General features: G+C 47.5%; 1 protein-coding gene across 1 annotated transcript in view; it reads right to left on the reverse strand.

The window, feature by feature from the left end:
• The window catches only part of Slc6a5 (solute carrier family 6 member 5), a 48,219-nt gene extending 46,063 nt beyond the window's left edge, over nt 1-2,156 (reverse strand). The window contains exons 1-2 of the mRNA XM_046437929.1: nt 2,088-2,156; nt 1,251-1,787 (exon numbers count right to left, since the gene is read on the reverse strand). Of these exons, the coding sequence (XP_046293885.1) occupies nt 1,251-1,787; nt 2,088-2,156 (606 nt within the window). The remainder of the gene's footprint in view (nt 1-1,250; nt 1,788-2,087) is intronic.
• Between the last annotated feature and the right edge of the window lie 8,004 nt (nt 2,157-10,160).

Genomic DNA, 10,160 nt, shown 5'->3' on the forward strand with positions numbered 1-10,160 from the left:
GAAAGGGTGGGCGTTCCGGCTCCTTTTGCCGCAGTGCAGAGGTTAGGCAAAGCATGTGAAACAAAATTTCATCTCCACCTGGGGTCACACTGTGGAGTGTATGCTGTGAAAGGCAGATAATACACAAAGGCCAATGCTCAAGGAATAGACCCCAAATCCAAGGGCAAGTGGGAATGTCCAAGTTTATATTTATTTCTAGTTATCCTAACAGCTGAGCTTCTGATGTGTGGGCCTGTAAATGATTAAGAATGTACGTACAAGTGCATGTATGTGTTTATGTACACACAAACAGTAGTGTGACTAAGGTTAGAATGAGTGTATAAATCACATCTCACATGGGCAGACATTCTGGTCCAGCATTCTCCCCTACCTCCCCCAATACACACACACACACACACACCACATAGGCCTAGCCCCTGAGCCCTGGGAAGGAGATAGAAAAAAAGGCAGGCAATGGGAAGGGGAGAGTGAAAGAAGAGAGAGATAAGGAAGGAGAGAGGCTGGGGAAAAATGGACACAAAAGCCCATAAAGGAGCAGGCAGTTGCCTTCATCCCTACCCCAGGGATTGGGATCTGCTCTGTGGATTTTTCATACCTCTGGTTGAATTGTAAAGAACCAAATGCAGGGGCAGAGCCAGGTGGGTGGAGCCTGACATTTATGTAACCGAAGTGGTCTACATTAGGGGCAAAATTTGATATGATTTTGGAAGAGTCCAGGCAAAAGTTGGCCCTGAACCTTAAGCTTCAGTAGCTCTTGTAAACCCGCCTCTCACCAAATAAGTTCACAGATGATAAATGTTAACTGGAAGTTTAAAGACTACAGAACATATATTATTATCCACCGACCCCTTCCCACGGGCTTTTCTCTGTTTCTTTTAAATCATAATTTCAAAAACAAAAACAAAAACGAAAGACCCAGTCATTGACAGGCGAGGGAGTCGTGTCTGCATAAAGGGGTAGAATCTATCTGCTTCAACTATTTCTTAATTTGCACCCATATTCTAGCTACCACCGAGGCTGGGAAGGAGCATGTCGCGGCCCCTCTGGCAGGGTCACTGCAGCCCTCGCGCCCTGAACTGACGACCCCAGCGCTGTGCGAGCTTCTGAAGCCCCAAAGCTGACTATTGCATCCATCACCTGGCACTGCCAACCCGTCTCCCCATCAGCACACGTGCACCCGCCACGGCTCAGCTTGCCTCTCGCGCGGCTGGAGAGCAGGCGGCGGCGCGGATGGCATACAACCAGCTTACCTGTGTGGCAGTAGTGGTCACGCTGCCCGGGAGCACCGATGCGATCCCATCTGTGCCCAGCACCACGGTGCTCTGGCTCATGTTCACCCAGCCCACAGACGGGGTATTGTTCCGCTCCAACGTGCCCTTGCCCACACTCACGTTTTCATCCCCCTCTGGGCCGCGCAGAACCGGGATCTTACAGTGCAACGCGTTGCCGGGCCCGGCGCCCCCAGAAAGAGGGGTGCCCTGCGCGCTGTACCCTTCGCTTAAGTCTGGAAGGGCCGCTGAGGCCGCCTGCGCCCGCGGGCTACTGAGTTTGCAAAACCCCACTCCTGGCCGCTGGGCCTCGCAGACTCGTGCATCCTCGGACTGGAAAGTTTGGGCGCCGGTGGAAGCGGATCTGGGCACACGTGGTGGTGGAGCGACGGCGGCGGCAGAGGGAAGCTCCTGCTCCGGGCTCGTTCTTGGTGCGCACGGGCTCTCCCGGTGGTCCGGGGCCGCCGCTTCCATGCTGTTGACTGGTTGTTTATTCCTTTCCTTGGAAGCACTGCAATCCTGCAAACACAACGTCAAGTTCGTGCAAAAAAAAAAAAAAAAAAAAAAAACTCACGGCAGCTTAAAAATATCTGCGACTACATATAAAGACTTTCACAACACAGGTCCAGACACAATATCTGGGGGAGCAAATGGAATCTGGATTCTTTTTTCTTTCACCAGTTCAATTAGCATTTCTCAATTAGGGAGTCAATAACCAGACGACATAAAGAAGCTAATATTCCCTCTGATGGAGGATGAAACAAAAAAAAAAAATAGAATTTTTTTTGAGGGGGGAAGGGAGAATGGAAATAGCCCTACAGCCATGAGTTCCCTGCCCCTTTTGGATTTCAAATCACGGTTGTGGGGTGCCCGAGTCTCCATCACCATTGTAGAAAGATTCTTTAATTTTCCGCCCCATTTCCTTTGTCATTCAACAATGCACATTGCCTTTTTTTTTTTTTTTTTCCGATAGACAAGCTGTGACCACAAAGCTGATGCCCTGGCACCAGCCAAGGCTTGAGGCCACGTCGGTTGTAGGAAGCCCAGTGCTCCAAACCCACCCCCCGCCCACCAGGTAGTAAAGGCAAAGATAAAGATCAAGATCAGAATAACAAACAAAAAAGCAATAAGCCAGACTTAAAACACAAATTAGTAATTGAATTGTTATCTTTCATAACCTACATTCACTTACAGATTACCAGAAACATAGAAGAACATGCAAAGTTTTGTATTTTTCCTTTTAGCTGCACTCCCCCCCCACACACACACCTTCCCGCTTGACTCAGGACCAAAACTCGCGAATAATTTTCATGAGCTTCCTTCTAATTGAATTTCAAATGAAAAAAATTGCCAGCAGTGGGTTTTCCATCAGTTTTCTCCCCTCATGTTATCTCTCAGGGCTTCCTACACATTAACAATAATACTCATTATACTGAAAAACTAATCACCCCCTCAACCGCGTGCCTCTCATCTAACCCCCTTTTACACATTCACAGATCAGAACTCCTTAATTTGCACCAAATCTAAGAACAACTTCAGCCATCATTCGTATCTGAAAACCTCTAGGACCCACAGCGATTCTCCCGTGTACCGGCATCTGACTTTTCAGCACCGAGGACAGTGCCCGGGATCCTGTCTTGGGGAGCCGCCGACCCCTCACGTCTACAGCCTAGGAAGCTTCTTTCTAACCTCAGGTGATGCTCTTCAAGTACAAATAGAGTACTTAAGGCGAAAATTGTTTTCCTTGCTTCCTCTGGCCCAATGCACAGACATTTCGAAAAGAAATATCCTAAATGAAACTGCCCTATTACCTTAACCCCCTTTCCTCGTAAAAACAAACAAACAAAAAGCACTCACCATATCTGACACAGGCAACAGATTGACCCGGTAGAGTGAAACCCTCTATTAGTAAGACTGGGTTTGGCTCCGGTAGGAGAGGCGCTTTCTATATCTCGGTGGGAAAGGCCGGGTTTGCGTCAGTGCATAGCAAGGTGCCCTTCGGTTGACATCTTCTTGATAATACAAGTTTGATAAATCATTGCCCCTTTGGATTCGAGTTTTAAAGGGACAACAGCCTACAGTATGCTGGCCAGTTGTCACTTGGGCAGGAGGGGGCTGCGTGTTTGGCGTGACTCATGTGGGTCTGATTACTAAACCAAAGCGGGTGGGAGGGGACGACAAAAGTTTGCCTCCTAATTAGGGGAAACATGGGAGGGACACGTCCCACTGCACCCAAGGCGAGGCGCAGCCGCGGACAGAGTGGATTGGGCTGTCTCACTGAGAACGGGGAGGGGGTTAAATGACTACCGTTTTCCACTAAATTCCATTGCTATTTCTCAAGACTTCGCGGATTCCAAAATACTATGCCGGAAGCGGCCGAGGGTCTGTCTGAACATAGCCCCACAGCTCTCCAACGGCCGGTACATGCATGGGTCCTGCATGCTCAAGGGTGTACCTACTTTGCCTGACTTCAGATTATCACATCCCTCTTTCCCAATCAGTCTTGGGGGAATCCTGGGTTTTTGCTTAAAAATTTAGACCAAGAGAAAATCATGTGTATCATCGAATGTTTTCATTGTGATTTTTAGCTCTTCTAAAAAACATTTTAGAGAAATAAGAAGGAAATTATTTCCATCACTGACCTGGTTCTCAGGCCCCTTTGAAATGCAAAGGAAACTCACTTTCTTCATAGCCCTTTTAATGAAACCCCACAAAGAGTCAGGCCTAATTTGAAAACGCCGGGTCTTAGAGACCCCCCACATCAAGAGGTCAGGGGTTGGCCGTTTGGGAAGCCATCAGGCAGACATTCAACCATACTGCAGCGGGGATTGGGGGTGGCCTTGACAATTAAACGATTGACTATGGACTTTCCTGTTAGTACAAAGCAATGGCTAATACTCCTTAAAAGGGAAAATACCTTTACAAAAAAGATGTCGGTTGGAGACTATAGAAGGGGATTCGCAGCAAAAATACTTTCCTATCCTTCTTTTCTTGCCACTCTAGCTGGAGGAACCCCTAGCCTCGGGAATGAGAGCTACGGAAAGCACTTTGTCCCTTCCCTGCAGCCCGCAGCCGGGTCCACTGCCTCAGGGTCCGCACCGTCTCACTCGGCTGCGCAGTCTCCACACCGCGGGAGGACAATGAGGCTGCGGCCGGCGGCGGAGGCTGCGGCGGCAGATTGCGGCGGGCGCCTGGGGCACTGTGGAGCCCGCTCCTTCCTCCTCCCTAACCCTCCCAGGACGGCTGTGCTGGACGCCTCTGTGCGCTCGTCCTCCCGCCGGGCCCCTCCCGAGGGCAGCCACCTGGGGACTTACAATCTGCACTACTGGGGGCGCGCGGTGGGGGGGGGGGCGGGGGGATTCCTGAAGAGACCTTCCTTTCGAGTCTCCTTGCCGGTTTCAGGCCTCTTTTTATTGTAGTTTCGAGTTAATATTTATTGAGATCTCAATATTAAAACCGTTGTGCAAGGGCTTTTCATGAGATTATCGCTTTTAATCTTGGCAACAATCCTTGAGAAACTATCTCAACTTTAAAATTGGAAAAATGGAGGCTCAGAAAGTCTCTCTTTCGACCCCCAGATAAACCCTTAAAGCATCCTGTGCAGGGCAGTTGCTGAGGCCAGTCCTGATCTTTCCCGGGTTTACTCAGAGGGAAACCTGGAGAGCTCGGGAGGAGGGATGAGAGGTTAGGAGTGGCGCTGTGGTGGCCTGGCTGCAGAAGGTTCAGGTAGCCCACTGGGGTGAGAATCCCCCAGGGGCGAATACTTCCGGCCTGGTTTGCTCGGGCAAACACCCCTTAGCACAAGGGGAACTTGTGGGGAGCTTCTTCTGATCAGACCCCAGTTTCCAAGAAGGAACAAGACCAGAATTCGACAACTGTATAGGGCAGGCCTGGCAGGCCCTGGCTTCTGCGGAATGCTCAGCCCCAAGTTGAGCCACGAGGCGCTCCCCTAGTTCCGCGTAGGCCGCCCTTTTCCGTGCCTGGGCCGACTTCCACAAGGAATAGTCACGACTTCGAAAGGTTCTGGCCAGTCTCCAGGCTTGCATCTGAGCAACCCCCCTCAAAGGACCAAGTGCAAATGGAATGTTCACTTGGCACCGGGACGTTCCGGGGCGCACGGACATGCCTAGCTGGGAATGGGGCGGGGGGACGCGTGGGAAGGAAGAGTACTGAACAGAAGTGCAACAGTCGCGCGGGCCTGCTCACCTCCCCCAGTTGCGGCCCTGGGCACTCGGCGCCCCCGCTCAGTCACGAGGCCTGACGTGTCTCCTTCTGGCCCTCCCCGGCCAAATGCGCACTTGGGTTCCAGCGTGGGGCCCGCTGCACGTCAGGCCCTGCAGAGGCGGGTGACGTGCCGGAAAGGCTGCGGTGGGGGTTGGTGGAGGTGCTGCTTGGGTTCGCCACACAAGCCCCCCACCCCACTCTGCGCAGCCGCCGCCGTGGCCACTACCACCACCACCACACTCACACACTTTCAGCCGCAAGATTCTAGAAAGGAGGGGCTGCATGGAGTGTGGAGGGAGTGTTAGGAGCTAAGAGGTCTAGAGGGGTCGCTCTGAGGCCAACGCGGGAGTGGGGTGACCAGCACCAGTAGAGATAGAGGGTTGGGGTAAGAAGGCGAGAAAGAGTGTCGGGAGGCAGGAAGCCATCCTGGGGCAGCTTGTCCTGCGTCGGGTTGTATGTCAGAGCCTGGCAGCTCAGAGGAGGGAGCTGCGGTGTTTAATTAATAAATAAGCGGGGGAGGCAGAGAAGAAAAGGTTCAAGTCCTCTCCACTCGGGGCCTCAGCCCCCGCCCTCCGCAGCCGCCTGTTTGGAGTGATAATCCCGGGCCCTGCGCGCTGCAGCCAAGGAGGCTGTAAATCCGCATCCATCACCTCCATCACCGCGCAATCATTGGGTCGGAATTAGTCACTACGGCCTTAATTACTTTGTCAAAGATGAAAAATAGTAATTGATTTTGTCCTTGATCACTTTGTCCCCCCCCCACCCTTTCTTGATGATAAGCAAATAAATAGCAATTTGTGAAAACCCGCGTTCACCCGGCAGTATGGGGTAGCTGAAAGAAAAAAGGCCGTCAGGCAAGAGCCTAGACGCTGGTGTTTGTGCCAGACACTAAAGGCAACCTGGAAACCCGGTAGGAGAGGGCCCGGAGGACGGCCTACTGCAAGCAGATCGCTACCCTCCTTCTCCCAGGAAAAGGAAAGAGGAGGAAAGGACAAGATGTTTTGCAGCGTGTGCCTGCCCTGGGAGCTTGTGGCACGGACCTCCTCAAGTCCTCAGGGCAGCATGCAAGAAACAGCTGCTAGTGCATTTCCGAAGAGAGGCGAGGAAAATTGCCCAGGGTCAACAGTCAGAGCTAAGATTTGATCCTGGTCCTGTCCATCCTTCAACATGTGAACTGTGATGCCAGTGGGTGTCTGTTCAGGCAATTCTCATGAGGGAGTTGTTATCGCCTAAAACTTCTACAGAAGATGGATGTGAGAGCCCAGTGTGGGTTTCAGGTGACCTTACTGGTAGTCCAGAACCATGCAGCAATTTTGTCCCACTTGTCTGCTACTGCCCAGTTCCACTGCAGCATTGTTCTGCGTTAAGAATGTGGGTTCTGCAGAGAGAGTGCACCACCTCCTGGCTTTGTAACCTTGAAGGGAATTCCTGATCAGTAAAATGTTGATAATAAGAATTAAGTACCTTGGAGGTGGGGTTTGATGATTAATTGAGAGAATGAATTGAAGGGCCCAGATTGAGACTGTCTCCCTGGTGTGCTTTTAATAAGCTGTTGTCATTATTTAGTCTAGATAAATCATACGTTTGAAGCCCCAAGAATTTAGCAAATAAAGCAGTGTCCCCCCCCCACCCCAGAAGGCTTAATATGGGTAGACATGCTCAAAACAGAAAGCTTCATAAAATAGGTAATCATGCTGCATCATTTTTCATTCCTTATTCAGTGGTCTTGTTGCTCAATCAAGTATTACTTTTATTAAAAAAAAAATTAGGAGCATCCTGGAAAATTGCTCAAACACAGAAGCCACTGAGTGTTCCCTGAAGCACCTTTTGTTTAAATCAGTGTTAATCTCAACATAAATAGCAGAAGCTTGGAGCTCTGTACTCAGCCTCACTGTCCAGTTCTCATCCAGACCCCCACGCTGAGGAGACAAATGAATCAAGGCAATCTTCCTTCACCAAAGCATTTCAGAAGAGTCCATACTTGGAAATCAAAGCTTCCACTGAGGAGCTCATTTGTGTGCAAACTGTACGTCCAAAAATCTCGAGACTCAGACAGTCAGGACGCTTGCTCCTGAGTCAGCAGTAGTGACAATTCCCACTTCACTACAGCAGAACACAGGGCAGTGGGCACTGCGCAGACGCAGAGAAGTTTAGAACAGTCTGAAAAGGATGTTCAAGGTCATCTGTAATCCCATATGCCTGAGGGAGAAAATGAAGTCCAGGGAGAAAAGGAGAATGCTCAAGGCCACTTGACATATTAAAAGCAAGATCTAGCAGCAACTCTTCTTTTAAAAAAGTATATGTATGTGTGTATACACATATATATTATCCTTGTGATCCAGCAATCCCCCTCTTAGCAATATATTCCAAAGAAAAATTAAAATCCTATGTGTGTGTGTGTTTTCCAGTAAAATATAGAAGCACATCTATTACGTAGTCACTAGGTAAAATATAGAAGCACGTCTATTATGTAGTCACTAGTCACTAGGATTACTGATAGACAAGATGGGCATAATGAGTGTAATAGAGGTGACAGGAGGGAGGAGCCAAGCCAAAAGAAGTAAAAGAGGGAGAAAGACTGTATTCTAGGGAAAAATTAAAGGTTATAATTTTATTTACAAGTTTATATAAAAAAAGGTATATAAAATTTTTAAAGAAAAAATTTAGCAGTAGAATATATTGCCTTCATTAATGAGAGTATTCATCAAACAGGCTACTTTAATTAGAAAGTATTAAATTTACATCTATTTTACTGTCTTTCTCAGAGGAGTAGAGCTCAGAAAAATGAATTCAGTTAATTAAGGATCCTAACTACCAATATTTGGCTAATCCTCCTTCCTAAGGTCCTTCTGTTTTTTATCTCCTAGCTCTGCTGGGGTGGAACCAAGGCATAATTAAGACCTTCAGAGGACACAGTCTTGGAATACATGAAGCCAATGTGTTCCCTCCACCTCAGCCTTATAGTGTACACTAAAATATAAAGTAATATTACACCCACCTGAAAGTTTCTCATTTCTAATTTTTCCATAATTCTATAATGACAACATTAATATTTTTCTGGTAAACATCATATTCATCTCTTTCTTCTCCTGCTCCCTTTCTCTCCCCACCCCGCCCCACTTCTTCCTTCCCTCCCTCTCCCTCCCCCCAACCCCTCTCTCTCCCATCCTTCCTTTTCTAATCTCTGATTTACTCCTTGCATGGCTTTGGTGTAAATACTCAGTAGTCTTCTTTCAGGGGTAAGTCTTCCATATTTATCCATCTGCTGCTAGCTCCCAAAACCCCAAACAGGAAATACTAGCATTGTAAGATATGTCAGGTCTCAATTATATTTATTATTGAGAATAGATTTCTAATACATGGGTACAAATGAACTGATATTTTGTGTCTGCAGTGTTGTGGCATTGGTAAATAAGATTATTCCCCCTTTCTTTCTTAAATGTTTCTTTTCCCCCTAGTCTTCTCTGGTTGTCCTAGTTAGCAGGAAAAAAAAATCTTGAGTTCAATGGCAGACAAACCTAGCAGGAATTCTCACAAGTAGAGCAGAACAGATGTTGGGAAGCTCCACTGTACAGGCAGTTTTTGAAGTTAACCCAGGGTTATTAAGTAGAATCTGAAGAAGGTACCAAGAAACACAATGGTAAAGACAGGATAGTAGTCTATGAAGCAAGGCCTGGAAATTCAAGAAGCTTTGCACTAGTAGGAACTGCTAGACGGCATTGATTAAACTTCAGGAACTTGTGATTTTGTTTCTGTAGCAAACTTGTAAAATGGGCCCAGAGGGGCATGGGCATTAGCATCAAATTTGGAACTCTGGGTTCTAGTAACATGCAGCATCCAACAGGATGAGACCATATCAAACAATGGCCTGAAGGAGTTCATCCAGCCTACAACTCTTGACAGACACCTAGAGTTCTCTAATCATGATGATAGCTGTCCTTTGTTATGTCACCATTAGAACTTAGAAATGATCCAGGAAATCTTTTTTTTAAACAATCTCTTAGAGTTTGCTTTCTATTTTAGAGTGTTTTTATTTCAGTCCAAACCTCTTCCTGGGTGGAGGGTAATATGATATAGTGAAAATAGGGATGTAGAATTATACAACAGTTAGGAGTTTGAGCCAAGTACAGCCACTTTTCAGTTGTGAGTTCTTAGGTAGTTACTTATCCTCAGAGACTCACTTTCAGTAAAATGGGTTTCCTATGGTGATTAAATAAGATAAAGTGTATAAAAACTTCTAGCACAGTGGTTGGCATAGAATAAGGGTGCTTCCCTTGAGATACTAGATTTTTAAGCTACTACCCAAAGTCACTGTTCCCTTAGAGCTGTACCCCAATAGGTTCTTCCTATATAGCTCAACATACCTGGATTTAGTGGCCAAGTCTTTGTTTATTCTGCCTCTTTCTAGATGGGACAGAAGCTTTGCATCCCCCCTACCTACCCTGTTTCCCCCACTAAAAATACTAGACCCTGTTATAACTCTGTATCTGCCCCTGCAGTACCTTTTATCTTAAATAACCCTCCTTTCAGAGTGAATTCCAATCTACAGAAAGCGACTCATTGCCCAAGCATATATATCTCTTCTCATAAGCTCTTTATAAGCAGAGTTCATGTCCACATTCTCTGTGATTCTCTAGCACCTACTGCCTTGTAAATATTTACTCCCAT

Source organism: Marmota monax, unplaced genomic scaffold (genome assembly GCF_021218885.2).
Source record: "Marmota monax isolate L192 unplaced genomic scaffold, Marmota_monax_Labrador192_F-V1.1 WCK01_AAM20220418_F8-fsc00061, whole genome shotgun sequence".
In the NCBI taxonomy this organism is placed as follows: Eukaryota; Metazoa; Chordata; class Mammalia; order Rodentia; family Sciuridae; genus Marmota; species Marmota monax.